General features: G+C 33.4%; 3 protein-coding genes across 4 annotated transcripts; 2 read left to right on the plus strand and 1 right to left on the minus strand.

Moving 5' to 3' along the window:
* Positions 1-4,008: 4,008 nt before the first annotated feature.
* On the plus strand, positions 4,009-6,036 carry LOC17889047 (putative F-box/LRR-repeat protein At5g54820). The gene is made up of 3 exons (XM_006295585.2): positions 4,009-4,950; positions 5,271-5,444; positions 5,535-6,036. The coding sequence occupies exons 1-3, from the start codon at positions 4,009-4,011 to the stop codon at positions 5,826-5,828; spliced, it is 1,410 nt and encodes a 469-aa protein (XP_006295647.1). The 3' UTR covers positions 5,829-6,036.
* Positions 6,037-7,012: 976 nt separating this feature from the next.
* On the minus strand, positions 7,013-8,482 carry LOC17890053 (probable sarcosine oxidase). The gene has a single exon (XM_006294231.2). It carries the CDS (start codon positions 8,385-8,387, stop codon positions 7,137-7,139), a length of 1,251 nt encoding a protein of 416 aa, XP_006294293.1. The 5' UTR covers positions 8,388-8,482; the 3' UTR covers positions 7,013-7,136.
* A 5,322-nt stretch (positions 8,483-13,804) lies between these two features.
* LOC17889621 (serine/arginine-rich splicing factor RSZ22A) lies at positions 13,805-16,206 on the plus strand. Of its 2 annotated transcripts, XR_002834359.1 has the most exons (7): positions 13,805-13,895; positions 14,052-14,155; positions 14,260-14,348; positions 14,480-14,732; positions 14,825-14,947; positions 15,110-15,358; positions 15,467-16,206. XR_002834359.1 is itself a non-coding variant. In XM_023784800.1 (6 exons), the coding sequence occupies exons 2-6, from the start codon at positions 14,067-14,069 to the stop codon at positions 15,144-15,146; spliced, it is 591 nt and encodes a 196-aa protein (XP_023640568.1). In that variant the 5' UTR covers positions 13,805-13,895; positions 14,052-14,066; the 3' UTR covers positions 15,147-16,186. The 2 variants fall into 2 exon arrangements, 1 of the variants encoding a protein (XP_023640568.1); XM_023784800.1 differs by having other exon boundaries at positions 15,110-16,186.
* The last annotated feature ends 1,915 nt before the right edge of the window (positions 16,207-18,121 follow it).

The following is an 18,121-nucleotide window of genomic DNA, read 5'->3' on the forward strand; positions in this document are numbered from 1 at the left end:
AAATTGTGGTGAGTTTCGGAAGAAGAGATGTGTGTTGTGAAATGATCCAAATGGCTTGAACCTGATAGAGCCTGTGTTAGCTTCTCTATATAATCTTTGTAAAGGGTCTTTGATATTTTTCTTTTTTTGATATGGAATGTTTTTTATAAAGGGAGAGAGACGTGTTGAATAAAAATTTTACATGTGTCTTAGTAACTCTGAATTAAAGGGTGAAGATAAAAATCTCAAAAAAGGAAGATAATCTTAAGAAAATAAATACATATTAGCATACATTGAGAAAACAACGGTAATAAATCAGTCCAGAAACATTGGCTTGGTTGATACGAAATTAATGAATCTTTGACCTCATCTTATAGTTATTATTTGGTTCTGTCTTAAGTGGCTTGGTTACTTTGTTTCTTCCTATGTTTTGGTTTGGTTACTTTTACACCGGTTTAGCTCAGCTTTGATTTTAGTTTTGTACCTAAACAAAAATAAGAGAGAAGTTGGGTGCGTGAGATCAACATGCGGCGCGTGAGACCACCTCCCGGCGATTTCTCTCTCAAATCTCTTCTTCTTCTAAGCACAATCTCTTGCACCGTCGGTGGGGGTCTTCCGTTGATTCGAGCGATGATGATTACTCTATGGCTCATGGTACTTCAATCATGATCTGCTGCATCTTCTCTTCTAAACAAACCAAGCACAACCAAGGGAGAAGTGGAGATGAGAAGCTTTTGTGAGACATTATTCATGATTTCGGTGGTGTAGCAGCGCAAAGTGGAAGCTAGAGGAAGACTTCACGGCGAGGAATGAGGAAGAAGACGGTTATATCTGGGGACTAGAGATCCTAGAGGCTTCATGAGGCTGATGTTCGATGGGGGAGGTCCACTCCGGCCCGGTGAAGCCAAACCACTATCGATAGATTCCAGATCTACTCCCAACTGCCTTCAATCTTACAGTCAAACCTGAAATTTTCTCGACAACAAACAACTTGGGTCCTTCCTCTTTCTTAAAACTTCTCTACGGTGGCAAAGAGGTAAACCAATCCTTGATCACCTCCTCCGTTTTATCCGCGACGTCCAAGCACACCAGAGAACCTGTTCCGACGTGGATCGACAGATCTGAACGGCGGCTGCAACGTGTTCTACGTTTGCATATTAGGGTTTTGCAGTAATCGGTTAGATTTGGTTTTCTAAAATCGGTTCTGTTTTGTTTTTTGATTGGTTTAGCTAGGTTTGATGTTTTAGACCGAGTCCTAATGGGTTATTGTATGGGCCTATTTCTGGAAATAATAAGTATGGGCCTATTTCTGGAAATAATTGCAAACACTTTTATAAAATAAAAAAAAATAAAAAAATTATTCAAAATTAATGAAATTTGGTAAATATCGACGATTGAATATTTATAATTTTTCTTTTTTCTCCTATGTTCCTAATGTATCTCTTCTGCTTTGAATAACGATGTTATTGGTTCTATTTAATAAAGTATTGCAGTGTTAAAAAATGTGTACTATTAACATCTTACTGGTGTTATTATCAGGAAAAACCCATAAAAATATATCATCTATTCTTTTCCTAGCCATTTTGTTTATAATACATGAACAATTTTTGTTTGAAGAAAGTATATTTGATTTAAAAATAATTTAATCTAAAATTGTTGGTGAATTCAAACCTATGTTTTTGAGTTTGTGTAGTTATAGTCAGAGCCATAAAATTTGGGACAGGGAGGAGAAGCTGAGAAAGCTAAATGAACGGGAAAAAACCGCCAACCCATGCTTTAAAAGCTGTTAACGGGCGTTACAGAATCCGTAAACAACGTCAAAGTTTTATGGAAAAAAAACCTGAAAATATCTTATCTAATTTTTCTTTGGACGTTTAATACCTTAGATTTTTACCAACTAAGATATTCTTTCTAACACCCTAAAGACACTTTTCTTTTATTAATATTCTTGTTTTTCAAGAACTACTATAGAGCTCTCATAGTTGGAGGTGCTCTTAGGTAGGGTTGTTGGTTATTTATGTGACTATGAGCGGCAATTTCTGTGTTCGAGTCTATACATCTATAGTTTTTTTTGTTTTCCATTTTTTTTCCTTTCACATATGTTTTTCCTCTTTTTTATTTATTCATTATTTTTGGTTTAATTCTCTTTTCAACAATAAAATTTTCAAATATTTCATCATTTATAATATTCAACTTCTTCAAAAAAAAGTTAAACGATGAATTTGTTGTGATAAAAAGTAAAAAAGTTGATTTTAAGATTGTTTTACATTATTAAAGTATTTACTAATGTTTCCTAATTTTTTAAAAAAATATTTCAATATTTTAATAAATTTTTTCATTAACCTTTATATAAATAATCATATTATTTAACTATGATTTAGGCCACTAGAATGCAAGGACCGACACTGGAAACAAAAATGACTGCGGCGATGGATTCGTTGTTTCCGCGGTCATGGAGTAGACTAGTTCAGAGATGGAAAAGGGTTTGCGTAAAAGTGGAGAGATTCTACAAATTAGGTAATTCATTTGTTACTACCAAAGCACTTTAAAAGAAATTTTCTTAAATGTCACTAAAATGAGTATTTTTAAAAAGTTACGTCGTTTATGAATTTTGTAACCCTTTTCAACGGCTATTATACCGTGGCTTCAAATCCACCAAAAATAAAGTTTTGTAAAATAAATATATTTAAATAGTATAAGTTGTTTTTCTTCTAACTATAAAATTCAGGTATTAATGTCAAAAATAACAACAGGAATATTTTTCCGATTTTCTCTTATTGTTATCTATGGTTCACATTTCACATCATTACGTACAAGTCCTCCTTATTACCTAGGCTCAAGTTATTTGTAAATAGAACAAAAACGGAGAACATAACTATATATAAGACAAAGATAAACAAAACTCGATAGTGAGAAGTCTTGAATAGGTCAAAACTTATTCAAGGATCGGATCGTGTAATATCTTGGCTCCATCCTTCTGCTATAAAGGTTAACTCTTTCCAACAATGTCACATCTTGACTGAATAAGAAAACTTCATACATAAACGACCTAGAAAACATATGACTTAACGTAATTTAATATAAATGATGAGATTTAGGAAAATAATCTTTCACTAACAATGTGACCTATTCTTTTCAATACTCTATAGTATAATCTTTCCGAGAAAATGCTTCGACGTAGCATATCAAAATAATCGAGGAGAAGCTTAGTATATAGTATTGAAAAGAATAGTCACATTGTTATGAATGTCTTTTTCATCCAAAAGCTCATCATTTATATTGCATTACGCTATGGGCATCGCTAAGATTTGCTTAAGAGGCTTCCAATAATGATGGTCTAAGTCCTAGCTCATATATTTTCTAACTAGGTCATTTTAACGAGCTAAATGTATAAAGTTTTTGATTCAGTCAAGATGAAATGCATCCTTATTCTAAAGCATTTTAAGAAGAATATTAAGAGACTAACATAGTGTGGGTACTTTTGTATGTCGTAGATTAAGAGACTATTAAGAGACTAACATATTATTCATTTGAGCCATAGATAATAGTATCAATAAGATGTTAAATACATATTTAAATTTAAATATATTTAATAAATTTTCTTTATTCTTTGAAAATTAATAGTGGCCACTTAAGTCAGAACCAAATAATATCTTGGAAGAGATGAGTCGTGGCTATGTGGCAAACCTAATCCTATAAGATGAGGTCAAAAATTCATTAATTTTGTATCAACCCAAAACTATGTCACTGGATTGATTTACAGTTGTTTTCTCACTGTCATATTCTAATATTTAGATTAACTTCCATTTTGGGGTTTATATATTTCTATGTTCGCCCTTATTCAAAGTTACTACGACATTTGTGATAAGTATTATTCAACAAGTGATAAAAACCTTCCATATCAAAAAAATAAAATATCAAGACCTTTAGAATATATAGAGAAGCTAACAGTCTCTGTCAGGTTCAAGCCATTTGGATCATTTCGCAAACACATCTCCTTCTTTTGAAACTCACTACCTTTCTCTTGCAATGGCTCCAAATGGACAAGACATATTCGATTGTCTTCCCGACGTTCTTTTACTTACGATAATCTCTTACTTGTCGTTCAAGGAATGTGTAAGAACCAGTGGTATCTCCAGGAGGTGGAGGTATATCTGCTACCAGATCAAGGACATTTCATTCAAGGAATCCGAGTACGTGAGCAGTTCTATCACCGATCCGTTTTCAAGATACAGCGCTTGGATCTCCTTCTTTAGCTTCATTGATACTTGGATCTCTAGAGTTCCTCATCATCAAGTCGTGGAAAGTATCGAGTTCTGTTTCCCTAGTCCGCTGGGTTTCCCGAATGCTATCGAGGATCTAATCGAATTCGCGGTCTCCAAGCGTGTGAAGAAGCTAGTTCTTGACTTTACCAATCCTGCGTGGAGAGGCTACGGTGATGTATCAAATCTTTTTTTCTTCTTTAAATTGCCAGAATGTGTTTACGGTCTAACAAGCCTTGAGTCACTAACAATCTACGGGTGTGAGTTCGATCCCTCTAAACTCACAACCAAGGGATTGTTAAGAAGCCTATCCGTTGGTTGGATGAGGCTTGAAGACCTCTACGTGTTCTTATCTAATTATCCTTCCCTCTATAGTCTAAGTATCAAACAATGTTGGGAGGTTGATATCACTTTGATAGCCGGGCAGTACTTAAGAGAGCTAGTCATTGAGAATTCCGACTTCTTTCACATGCATATCTCTTTCAACCTGCCAATGATACTCAGCTTCAAGTACACAGGCCAAATCATTGACTTGTATTTCGAGAAAATGCCTGCGGTCATAAGAAATGTGTATTTAGATTTTGGGGGAGAGCTTGAGTACAACAAACCAAATCGAACCTCGCGTATAATGGGTGCAGTTATCTCTGGCTACTTCAATGATGGTCTTAGAGATGCTCAAACCTTGACTGTGTGTCCTTATCTCCTTCAGGTATGTTTTTAAGTGTTTATATTCTTTAGATTACATTTTCATAGTAAGTTGTATGTTCATTTAAGGAATCCTTCGTATATTAATATTCTTCGCGATATGGTAGTAGTTGTTGTTGTAGTCTAGTGAGGAGAACATATGTTGAAGATATAGTTGTTGTAGTCTAGTGAAGAGAACATATGTTGAAGATATAGTTGTTGTATAGAATAGATGAAAGATATTTATCATGCTAAGTGTGAATATTTAGGTTTATAAGTTACTACGTTAGAAGGTTTTGATGTGTTGTTGATATTTTAATATGTTTTTTTCTTTTCTTATGGAAGGCTATTCCGGAATGTGACAATCCATACTATTACCTCCATCCTGTGGAAACACAACATTTGGTCTTGAGAACAAAGTTGCATACGAAGGAGTTCAATGGAATTAGGATGCTTTTAAGGAACTGCCCTAACTTGGAGAGTGTAACTTTGGATATGCTTCCTCCAAACCCTGTCCCGGTATGATTTCTATATATGCACTTTATCAAATGAGTATAGTAACGTTTATTTAAAAATGCAAATGATTAATTTTGTTTATATATTTTGTAGAAGTTTCTGAACTATGGTGGCATCAATCCAGACACATTTTGGATGGAAGACGTGACTTATAAGTGTATAAGGAGGTCACTAAAGCTCGTGGTGGTTAGGAACTTTGGTGGTACTGTGAATGAGTTGAATATACTGAGGTATTTGATTCGTGAGGGCAGTGAGCCTAGAGGTGTGCTGAAAAGGGTGGAGTTGTATGTGCCGGATGGGATGGAGGAAGGTGAAGCGACGGTACTATCCGCCAAAGCGAAGATGCTCCAAAGCATTTCGAAGCATGTTCAAGTTCTTTGTGCTTGATGCTTGATAAGTTCGACCTTTTTCAAAAGTTGGTTCACCAGTGGATTTTGTTTGCTTATTTTGGGATTTTTTTTGAGTTTTATTTTGTTGAACATTAAGGAAGTGAGTCTTCCGTTGCTTTGCTTTGTTTGATTTCTGTTTAGGAGCCTCGGTGAACGAGGAATTTATCTATGTGAACCCAAATAAATGATAACTTTTGTTATTCCAATTCTCTCTATTGTGCTAGTGTCTCCTAGTTTCTACTTTCTGTGAAGATTTTGTAGTAAATTGGAATTTGATTTAGGGAGTTTTAAGCTAAATTGTGACTCATGTGCTTTTTTTGCTAGGTTAGAACTCGGTACATCATGATAGGACTAAGTACATTGCTAAAGAGTTTACTTTTATTCGCGGAAAATGAATTATGGTTAAGTTTAGACTTAAGAAAAAGGGAGACTACATCTATACTTGTGTTATTCTTCATGTTAGACTTAAGAAAAGAACAAATTTAAGGTTCGTATTTACTCAAGAACATAATGCGAAAGAGATAAGTTTACTTGTCATTGCCAAGATTAGTTTCAAGAATCGGTTGTATCAAAGGGTTTAAGACCAAAAGTTTAATGTAATTGAAGATGAACTTATTTATCATTTGCAAGTTACATTTGTAAGCAATTAATTCGTCCTTTTATAACTTAGCAAATTTGATTTTAAAAGTACTTTTGTTTGTATCTTTCTTCACAACCCAAAGTATTAAAACATTAAAGAAGATGATTACAGCAATCTCCAATTAAAGTAAACTGTAGAACATAATCTTTCTACTAATTTGGAGAAAAGAGCATATAATTAAGTCCTACACTATAGAAGAAGACATAGTCCAAGTGACTCTTGATCTGCTTGTGCTTAGCTTAATTAAGCCATGATATATCACAAACATTCATCAAATCTAGTTGCAACGCAATCTAATCACTTCAATCTAATTCAACTTTTTAAACTTTTTGTGTAGTTTTGTCTTGGACTCATACTTTCTCTATGTATCCATCCATCACGTTCTAAACGTTGTACCTACTTGAATGTCAAAATGCATCATAATATTATTGCTACATATCGTGATGAAATTTATTTCTTTTCTTTAATGAAGCATTATTTGTAAAACCATACAATATAATGAAGTGTTGAATAAAAGATCTAGTTGAAGTTTGTTTACTCTCAAAGCTGAAGTGTCTGTCTCGTTACACATTATGATTTTACTAGTTGAGAAAAACTTTAAAACCATATATATAACGAATTTAAAATTTTATTTTTATTCAAGACTTGACATTTTGTAACCAAATTCTAATGTTTCAATGGGATATCAAGTATCACTTGGTCAGGATACTCCTTTGCATTCCCTTTAGGATTCTCTTCGAACCTCCGGAGACTAAACTGCTTCATATCAACTCCTTCTCCTTTGGCCTCTCCCTCTGTCGCCATATCCGCCAGTATCCTCCCTACCGCCGGTGCCATCTTGAACCCATGGCCGGAAAACCCTCCCCCGACCACTACATCTCTCCCTAACTCCCCTCCAAGAAAATCAATCACGAAATCCTCGTCCGGGGTCATCGAATACATACAAAGCTGAGTCGCCACGGGTCCTTCCGAATCAACCATCCCTCCAAATCTCTCCTTTATCCACTCTTTAAGCTCCTCTAGCTTAACTCCTGGTCCCCATGGCCTCTTATCCGGATCACACCAGTACCCACCGTGAACCGCCACTTTGATCAGTCCCGGATACTCCAAGGACGGAGTTCCGTACACGTACGGAGCTCCATATGACGCAAAAGTCGGAAACTCCCCGTCGATCGTGAATTTCTCCTCGTGGCCTTCTTTGATCCTCCAGTAACAAACCGTCGTCTCAAGCGGCTCCACGGGAAAATCTATCTCGGCCACAGTTTTCACCAGCTTACTTATCCATGCACCCGCGGTAACAATGCATTTTTTACCGTAGAACTTATCTCCTTTCACCGTGGATACTATGACCCCTTCCCCGTTTTCACCGTCTCTCTTTATGTTTGCAACTTTGGTGTTGTCTCTTAAGACGGCTCCATGTCCAAACGCGAGCGTTTGAAACATGGAGACGGCCTTGGTGGGTTTAATAACCCCACCAAGTTCCGTCGAAACTCCGATCCAGTTCTCCGGGATATTAATCCTCCCGGAGAAATGCTCGGAAACAGCTCGAGAGTCCATAACCCGATGAGCTAACCCGTGTTTTTGACACGTAGCGACAACAGAGAGAAGACTCTGCTGATCAGCAGGACCCATGTCAAACTGTTGAGTTGGGAAATGAACTTTGTATCCAATCTCGGACTGAGCCTCAGCCCATAACCGAGTCGACTCCGTAACCATGGCGAAGTAGTAATCCTCCGGGTAAGTAGCACGTATGGTACGTGACTCGCCGTGGGAAGAGCCACGGTGGTGGAGGAAATCAAACTGCTCTAAAAGGAGAGTCTTATGACCTCTCTTGGCCAGCCGGTACGCGGCAGAGCTTCCCATAACTCCTGCTCCGACGATAATCACGTCGAATCTTTGGTCGCCGGAATATTCCATGAGGAAGTGAGAGAAGAAGGAGACAAATAAAAGGGAGATAGAGAAGAGAGTTGAGTTTGATGTCAGAGAGAAGCATATGGTTTTTATTGTTCCTCTGCTCTTTAAAAAGCCAGTTTTGTAATCACGAGATTCACGACACAGCTCTGCCCCCTTTGCTCGTGTCACTATCTTACTGAACTTTCATATGATATTAACTAGAAGACGGCGTTATATACTATGCAAAAAACATGCTAGTTAATTAACGTTATTTGTAAGATATATTTGCGAAATTAACATCTAATTTATTTACAATTGCAAATAAACCTCAATATTTTTGCTATCTAGCTACCAAAAGAAACCTAATTTTGGCTACCTACCAAATAAGCCTTAAATAATTTAGGGATCCCTAAATAAACCTAATTTATTCCAATTCTCTCTATTTTTTTTTCTTCAGAAATAATAAGATATTAATTCCAAAACTTTTTTTTTTTTGTAAAAAGATATTTTTTTTTTTGTTTTTTATTGGGTGAAACAACGTATTCTATGTTCTCGAATGTTAGAAGAAAAAAAATATACAAACCAATGAATGAGTGACACATGATGATATTTTCAGTTTCAGATCAGATAAGCGAAGACAAACGTGTTCTATACTTATATATAATAGAGTAATATATATAAAAAAAATTATTCGCCAATGGAATATAGATAAAACTAGTTGGAAATTTAAGTTTCAATAAAATGCAAAAAAAAAAAACTTGTCAATAAATAAAGTCATGAAACTAATATGGTTGTCACTATATTAGACATTTCAATTTCACGATCTTTAAAACAAAAATTAAAGTAAAATGAAGGGATGATAAGGATGACATATAGAGATCATGAAAATGTGATGGTGAAGTTCTTGACCAATATTGTATTCTTAGAGGGAATATGGTGGAATAAATATAAGAGTCACCTCGCTCTTTTTTCTTAGTGCTCTCACCATTCGTTTTTTCTTTTCTTATCCATTGGTTATTAGTTTATTAATTACTAAAATCTAACATTTCCATTATGGACGCTCAAAAATGGAATATATTTAGCAATTTGTTGGAACCACTTGTAACAATTATAAAATCATACATGTTGCCTATTTGAATCACTTTTTCTTTTGTCCATCTTTTAGGAATAAAGTAGAATAAAAATCGAAAGTAATGTTTCTTACTTGTATGATTTATGTTATGTCATTTGTAAGAGGGTCGGTTAATTACACTATAATTGGTATAAGATGTCAATACTAAACATAGAAGTAGTGCATGATTCATTTCTTGACCTATATAAAAACAATATTATAGATCGGTCTTTCTGTTTTTGACAAAATAATTACTTAATTTATTTCAAATAAGCTAATTTTGTGGAATATTTCGAACATACAAAAAATAACGCGGTTTATCAAAAAAAGCAGAAAATTCTTCTTTGTCGCTCTGAATTTTTTCTCTAAAATAAAAATTTGTCTAAAAATTTATCGATCATAATAATTTATATATATAGCAATTTCGAGGAAATAGGTCGTTATTGAGTGCCATCTTTAAAATCATCAATTGAACTTGTCACCATCTCAATAGAAAAAAGGAGAAAAGGAATAATTGTTTGTTGTCGTCATACTTCAAACTCCAAGTGGATACTTGAAGACGACATCTCAATAATACACAACAAAATAATCTAATCCTCTCAATGAATGGAGTCTTGGTTCAAGGAAGGTGCGCACTAAATCATAAATAAATAACTACAAAGAAATAAAATATAATTGCTTTTGGGAATGCTTGGATATTATTGGTTTAATCCCAAACTAATATCTGAATATTATACATTGTCACGTCAGTGTTTTTTTGTTGTTAAGTGAACCTATCTGAAAAGTGAAACTTAGAGCATGATTAATCGATAAAAGCTTTTCTTAACAAAAAAATTTAAGTTAAAAGTCCTCTGTTAATTATGGTCTTAGGCCAGTTTTAATGGCAGAATCTTACTTTATAATGTAGTTTTTGCCTCTAAGATTCTGCCATTAAAACTAATCTTAAAAATCGGATAAAAGTTCGAAACTACGAATTAGCCTTACGTCTTTTCAGACTAGAACCATGGATTGGATTATATGGTAAATGTTTATTTTAAATATTGTGATTTAACTAGGTAAATAGATATGAAAGAATTGGGAATTTGGGAGAATGAAAATTTTCTTTTATATTAAATGTTTGACAATGATCATGTCGTGAATAACCTCTTCTTTAAAAATAGACTAGGGTTTTTGTTTTAGTATACAACAACAACGTGAATGAATACACCATATTTCAATGATCTCCACAAATATTTTACATTATATTTACATTTAGATATCCTACATTGCACGTGGACAATTATTAGAAACTAGGTTTTAACCCGCGGTACACCGCGGGATGATTGTTTTGACTAAAATATATATATATTTAAATTATATTTGTTAATTTTATTACCTTTTTAGTGTTTAAGATTGTGTAATTGTATTTTTGATTGTTATTTTTATTACTTAACTCGCGAGATATTTTTTTGTAACTGGCGGGACTTAAAGAATATGTTTAAGTTATATTTGTTATTTTTTTTGTTATGTTAACCCGTAAGATAACCCGTAAGAAAAACATAAAACTCAAACCCGTTAAATCATATTTATGTACAATACAAACCTTGAACGTTTTATAGATTTCGAGAGAGATTTTGGTTTTTGTTTTCCAAAAACTCATTTTAACCAATCAAGATTTTGAAATTTTGGATTCCCTAAAATTTAGTAAAACCTTTTTTGTTGTAATCTTTCATTCAAGATTTTGGATGTTTAAGTTTCATATTAGTCATATTTATAATGGTTCTGCACCATTGTCTAAAATTTTATACCCGATGTGGGACGTTATACATATATGTTTTTTCTTTTATTGATTGAGTAATATACGTCCGTTTTCAAAAATTCAAATTGCTACATATGTGAAAAAAAATTGTATTTTTATTATACTTATGTTTTATGTAATAATTTAAAATTTAAAACAAATAAGTTCATATACAGATATTGGAGAGATATTCAATTTATTAGGGAGACAATTTAGGAAATTTTGTTAAATATAATAAATATTAGTTTCTAATTTTGCAATTCTGGTGTAATTTAATTACAAATTTTATCTTAAAAGTTTGTTATTTATTTAAATGGCAGGGATTTATTATGCAAATAATACAAAATAAAAGGTTATTTTCCAAAAGGTACTTCAAAAATGTTAATATAGATATCAGTATCAAAAAGTTTTTTTTCATCTAAATTATTGATAAATTGCTGAATTCCTATTATATTATTTATTTTCTTTGCAGCAATGGCTAAATTGTATAATTTACTATAGGAGGAAAGATATATTATCTCACAACATCCATATGCGCGCGTTCTACGCAAAATGTCTGAAAACTAGAATGTTATATGACTGTGACAAGATTGGTTCAACAAAACAATGACGAGATAAAAGTGCAAAAATCTTTTTCATAAACGGATGAATCATATATAATTTGATGTATATTACTATGATTTAAGATAGTATTATTAATTTTAGCTTTCCTAAAATATGTAGCTTACAAGCTCATGAAAATGATTCTAGCTTTGAAAATATGTTTATTTTGCATCATTTATGACTATAAACTATTCAATCTTCCATTACTATTACTATTCTAATTTTCAGATTGCATTCTCAAAATATTATTATTACATAATTTTCATAATTCGATAAAGTACTTTTTTTTTTGTATTTGTGATGTTTTGAATAATTTTTTATTTTCTTATTTCAAATCACCTAACTTTTCCAGTCTATGTTAAATTCATAAAAACTGACTAATATTTAAGTTTTGCTTTCGAGGTATTCCTTTGTATTTACAAAATCACCATTGCTTCACTTACTTTCTTCTTATACATATCATGGCACTTACTATTCAGGTTCATCAAAATCTTGTCCATATTAGTGACTAAGTCTCCAAATTTTGCACAAACTGCTAAAGAAACGAACACTATATTTCATAAATACTTCACTTAAATTAATGGCATGGTGTATAAGGGAAACTACAAATAATAATCTACCTTGAGTTCCAAATGTTGGCCCCAAATTTTTTTTTTGAAGTATGATGATTGTCTCGGTTTATCACTGAAGTTATGCGCCTAATCGTAGACAAAGGCGACGAAAAGAAGATAAACATTGTTATTCATCTTTCATTATAAAACAATGTTCATGTTTTAAATATAAGCCTCAAATCTTAACGGTAGTATTAATTATTTATAGAGTTAACAATGTCACTTAACTAAATATAAAGTCATTTAGTCCACATTTCAGCTAAGTTAGTCAACTTTTCCTAAACCAACCCTCTCTAAATTATGTTAAACGAACATCAACTATAACATTTTTGCAACACTATTTGAAAAACCCCTTGGAGTTTAAACATATTTACATTGTTATGCCATTAACATTAATTGAAATTATTCCTAAATTAAAAAACATAAAAACCTACGTCGCGTGTTAAAACCAATGTTCAAACATGCCTAAAACCTTAAAAAGAACAAATAAAAGTACATTATCAAATTATATATACGCACATAAATTCTCAACTCTAAACTTTTTTACAACCTCTAAATTAATAATTCATAACATTTGTTAACATTAGGAACCAAACTTTTTGTTTCATAAACTTCTACAACTACAACCAAAATTATTCTGTTCAAGCTGATCAAGTTCTATATCACTATGATAAAAAAATTTTATAGTAAAATAGCATTTGAGACGAACCATCATAGTATAACTTCCACTGACATATAAAAATTAAAACATAAATATTACCCTTGCGGTGTACCGCGAATTAAATTCTTGTGATAATTAAATTTTAAGAGGAAGTTTATTGTGTAACCCGCTTTGAGTAGGCTAAGGCCATAAAAAATAGAGAGATCTTAGATGATTTCTTAGATAAATTTGTAATTAAATTAAATGTAGAAAGTAGTTTAATGAGTAAGAAAGTTTTTTATATAAGATACAAAACATGTCTAAAATACTTTTACCAATTAAATTTTTAATTTTAGTACTACTATAATATTTCTATGATACAAAATTAAAAAAACCCCTTATTGATATCCTAATGATCGTAACCGTTTTTACTCTATGAACGGTTGAGATTTGAAAAACGAAAAATCTAGAATAAATTAGTGGAAGAGCCTAATGCAGTTACGGCCCAACAATAGCCCAATACTACAATAACGAATCAGCAGCATGTTCGTAACTTTATGTTGAAGTTACGCACATTCGACATAAAGTTTAACTGGGCTGTATTGTTACATAATCTTATGAGGCCCATATAAAGCCCAAAACAAAGAATAATTTTTGAGGACTTTTAAAGTTGACCCATACTTAAAAAAACTTCCATCTTCAATCTCGAGTCGATAACCCTAATTCCCACGACGAGCGAGAGAGAGAGAAAGAGAGAAGCCGTTTCTCACACAACTCCTAGTTTCTTCAGGTAATCGCGATCTCTGTTGTCTCATTCTTGGTTCGTCTGTTCTTCGATCAAGAGATTTGATCTTTTGAATTCATCGCTTTTGAATTGAAGTTTTTGGTGTTTTGATTTTGGTAATCTTGTTTAGAGAATTGAGTTATGAGTTGTTGAATTTGATAGGTAACTTGGGAAATAATGTCGCGTGTGTATGTGGGTAATTTGGATCCGCGAGTTACTGAGCGTGAACTCGAGGATGAGTTTCGTACCTATGGTGTGATCAGGAGGTATGTAATTTTGATTCCTTTAAGCTAATTTGTAGGGCTTTGATTGATGTGAAGTGTGTGTAATATTGAATTTACTCTTCATTGTTCTTTTGGTGTTTGTGCAGTGTTTGGGTTGCTAGAAGACCACCTGGTTACGCGTTTCTTGATTTTGAAGACTCAAGGGATGCCCGTGACGCCATCCGTGAACTAGATGGTATTCATTGGTTTCCTATTTTAGAAGAAAGTGTGATCCTTTTGAATTATTACGGTGCAGATGGTCTGATGTATGAGTTACTAAGGGGGTTTAAGAGTTTAATATATGTATGCTCTGTACTGTTGTGTTAGGCAAGAATGGGTGGAGGGTAGAACAGTCTCATAACCGTGGTGGTGGTGGTGGTCGTGGAGGAGGCGGTGGTGGTCGTGGAGGTGATGGTGGCCGTGGCCGTGGTGGTTCTGATTTGAAGTGCTATGAGTGTGGTGAGTCTGGTCACTTTGCGCGTGAGTGTCGCTCACGTGGTGGCTCTGGGAGGCGTCGCAGCCGTAGCCGTAGTCGCAGTCCTCCAAGATACAGAAAGAGCCCAACTTATGGTGGACGGAGGTTATTGTCCCTCTTCTTTCTGATTGAAGACTTGTAACTAGAATCCATTGTTCTAGCTCATTGATTAACTAACTAGTCTTTTGTTTTTGCAGGAGTTACAGCCCTCGTGCAAGATCTCCTCCTCCTCCAAGGCGTCGCAGTCCTTCTCCTCGTGGTCGGTACAGTAGGTCACCACCACCTTATAGAGCACGTGATGAGGTGCCATATGCTAATGGGTAAACTCCCTTTACTCTAGAGTATATGCTATCTTGATTAATAAGTCATTGAAACTGAAGTGATGTCAAAGTACTTGTTATTTATATTAAGTGATAGTGGCATTCTATTTACATTCATATTTCTCCTCCATAGAATGTGGCTGATAATTTTTTTATTTGCAGTAATGGTCTGAAAGATGTGCGTAGAAGCCGGAGCTGAGTGTTTACTTGTCTAGATAGCAAGTAATGGGATCAGGATTCAGGAGTCGACTGTATGCTTGTGATGTCAAGAGGACGCTTAAGGGAGATTAGTATCTGTGAATTTCACTAAGAGAACATGTTTTAGCTGTGGGGTGGGTTTGATGTGCTTGCTACTTTTGAATTGCTGGGATGCTTCTTTTTGCGTTTGGCCGTAGTTGTATCTGCCTTTAGGTAAAGTACTTTTAAATATCTACCCAACTTCTTAAAAGACAAACAGAATTATGCTAAAAACCTATGTGTTTCTTTGTTTTTCTATGTGTTATGTTCTGTTGTGTCGAGGTTTCTTCGGGTTTCTACTGCTTCATTGCTTATCTGCTTCTGGCTTCTTGGTTAATTTGACTGGCCTGCTATGGGATCTTCATAATAGTTTACAACTTCTTCTGCTTCATTGCTTATATGCTTCTGGCTTCTTGGTTATTTTGATCGGCTTTGGTGTCGTCATAATAGTTTACCATCATTACTTCTGCTTCTGGCTCTTGGTCATTTAGATCAGCCTGCTTTGGGATCTTCATTATAGTTTACAACTTCTTCTGCTTCATTGCTTATCTGCTTCTGGCTTCCTGGTCATTTTGATCGCCTGCTTTGGATCTCATAATAGTTTACACCTCTACTTCTGCTCCATTGCTTATCTGCTTCTGGCTTCTTGGTTATCTTGATCGGCCTGCATTGGGATCTTCATTATAGTTTACCTCTACTCTGCTTCTGCTTCTATATGCTCTTATGTTTGAAAAACTGATGTTGTCTTCAAAACCTCTCTGGTCATTCTTTTTCGCAAACTTAAATTGGCTGAGGAGCTGCATATGCACTCTGGCAGGTACTTATTTCCTTTTAGGCTTTGAAGAAACTTGTCTCCAGTACAGCCTGTGATAATAATGTAGAGGATGTAGAATGTCTCTGCTAGGTTTAAGATGGGCCTTTTCATTTTTGATGTTCTCCTATGTTCAGGTCTTGCTATGTATGACTGCAGATGGTTCAGTTCAGTGTTTTTAAATTTCGTAATGATCACTTTACTGTTGCAATTTTTTTTAACGTAACTACGTAAGATAAGAATACCTATTCAGTTTCGTAGCAATTACATATAAACCTCAGAACCAAAATGTTCACCTTTTGAGCTTACACAATCTATTTTTTCAAGCAATTCGAACTTGATACTTGGTCATGCCAAAGACCATAGTCACTTGGTCGACAAAAAAAAAAAAAGACCATAGTCACTTGGAGTATGTAATAAAAAGCTACTTTGAAATATTTTATTTATTAAAAACAAATTTGAGAAATTAAATGAATAGTCGCATATTTGTCTTAGGAAGACTTGAAATGTCCCACTTTGGACGTGGGCAGGATGGGTGAGGGTGGGTGGGGTTCGTCATAAATTATGAACACTTTACACTATTCATAAATCTATCACGTACGATGATATTAGTTTGCACAGCACAACCATAAAACTGCTGAATTGTATCTAAGTAATTATATATATATATATATATATATATATATATATATATATATATAATTTGTGTGGTGGCTCAACTACACAATCTTTAGAAACCTTGATTTTGATATATTGAACCCTTGAGTTGTTGTTTTCTGTAATGTGAACATTTCTGAATTTCAAACAAAAGAGCGACAATCCATTTAAATTAAGGCGAGAACCGAACGATAGTTATAATATATTCATCTATAGTTAGTTATTGGATTTGTAAATATACTATTAAGAAATGTTTCTGCTAATAACTTTAAAAGTACTTGTAAATTGAAAAATAATAGAAGCCATACAAAAGTATTTTTGAATTGAAAAATAATATAAAGATGTATTAATTAATCAATTTCTTATACTCTATAATAAATCGTAACTAATAAATTTTTAGATTTAAAAAAAAAAAAATCTTTTGCACCAAGAAAAAATAAGGCTTGTAGTAACCAAAAAAACATATAATTAGGTTTTGAAGTAAACAAGTCATGTAGATAATTTGTAGAAGGTGAGTTCATTTAAACTAAGACCTTAAAGCATATTATGGGATGCTTGCTAATACATAAAAATGATGTCCTATGCCATTAACTGTTTTCTTATTAGTACAAAAAGTGAACAATGTACTAACATTTTGCAATTCTAAACTCATCTTCAAACACCTTTGACGTATTTTTCGTCGTCAATTTCTAATTATTATTTTTGTCGCCAATCATTCGTCATTAATTTCATACTGAGTTTGAGTCGTCTGTGTTGTCAAGAATCGAACTCCAAACGATAGAAGAGTCACTAACAGAGCCATAATAGAGAGATTACTTATTACAATAAAATATCAAATAAATCTAAAATTTGTAGAAAAACTCGAATCTATCAAATATATGAAATAATTTTTTTGAATACCATTTTATATAACAAAACAAATGAAATATAGCTACATTAATTTGCTACGGCCTTTTATAAATTAACCCATGTTTAAAAACAAGACCAAGGTATAACTCATTTCTCTTCAAAGCAAGGTATATAAATAACCCACATTGTAAGTAAACATTATCTTTGCTTAATTAATTTGACGTTAGATGTTATCCGATCGTCCAATTAGCACCTTAATAAAATTTTAAACATTCGGATTAGTAACACATAATATTCTTCATACACATAATTAATATTCACAAATCTGCTAGTGAATTCTGAAGAAAATAAATGACGATCCCAAGCTTCAAATGATACACTCTAGAGAGTTCTTTTTTTTTTTTTTTAACATTTTGTGATTGGTATTAAATGATACACATTGTATGGTCTCTAACAAATCATATATAAAAATGCAAAAATACTGAATCCTATACGCAACACACGAGAGATAGATAGTATGAGAGGAAGAGAGCTAGCTAAGAGAGAAGAGTCGTCGCGTCGTCTTTGTCCTTGAGAATTTGTTTTGTTTGGTCATCTCCTTAAAACAAAATTATATAAAA

Source organism: Capsella rubella, unplaced genomic scaffold (assembly GCF_000375325.1).
Source record: "Capsella rubella cultivar Monte Gargano unplaced genomic scaffold, Caprub1_0 scaffold_4, whole genome shotgun sequence".
NCBI classification, from domain to species: Eukaryota; Viridiplantae; Streptophyta; class Magnoliopsida; order Brassicales; family Brassicaceae; genus Capsella; species Capsella rubella.

Coding starts and splice junctions, on each gene's coding strand:
- LOC17889047 (XM_006295585.2), top strand. CDS start 4,009: ATGGCTCCAAATGGACAAGACATATTCGATTGTCTTCCCGACGTTCTT. Junction 4,951..5,270: donor TGTGTCCTTATCTCCTTCAG/GTATGTTTTTAA, acceptor TTCTTATGGAAG/GCTATTCCGGAATGTGACAA. Junction 5,445..5,534: donor TTCCTCCAAACCCTGTCCCG/GTATGATTTCTA, acceptor TATATTTTGTAG/AAGTTTCTGAACTATGGTGG.
- LOC17889621 (XM_023784800.1), top strand. CDS start 14,067: ATGTCGCGTGTGTATGTGGGTAATTTGGATCCGCGAGTTACTGAGCGT. Junction 14,156..14,259: donor ACCTATGGTGTGATCAGGAG/GTATGTAATTTT, acceptor GTGTTTGTGCAG/TGTTTGGGTTGCTAGAAGAC. Junction 14,733..14,824: donor CCAACTTATGGTGGACGGAG/GTTATTGTCCCT, acceptor TTGTTTTTGCAG/GAGTTACAGCCCTCGTGCAA.
- LOC17890053 (XM_006294231.2), bottom strand. CDS start 8,387: ATGGAATATTCCGGCGACCAAAGATTCGACGTGATTATCGTCGGAGCA.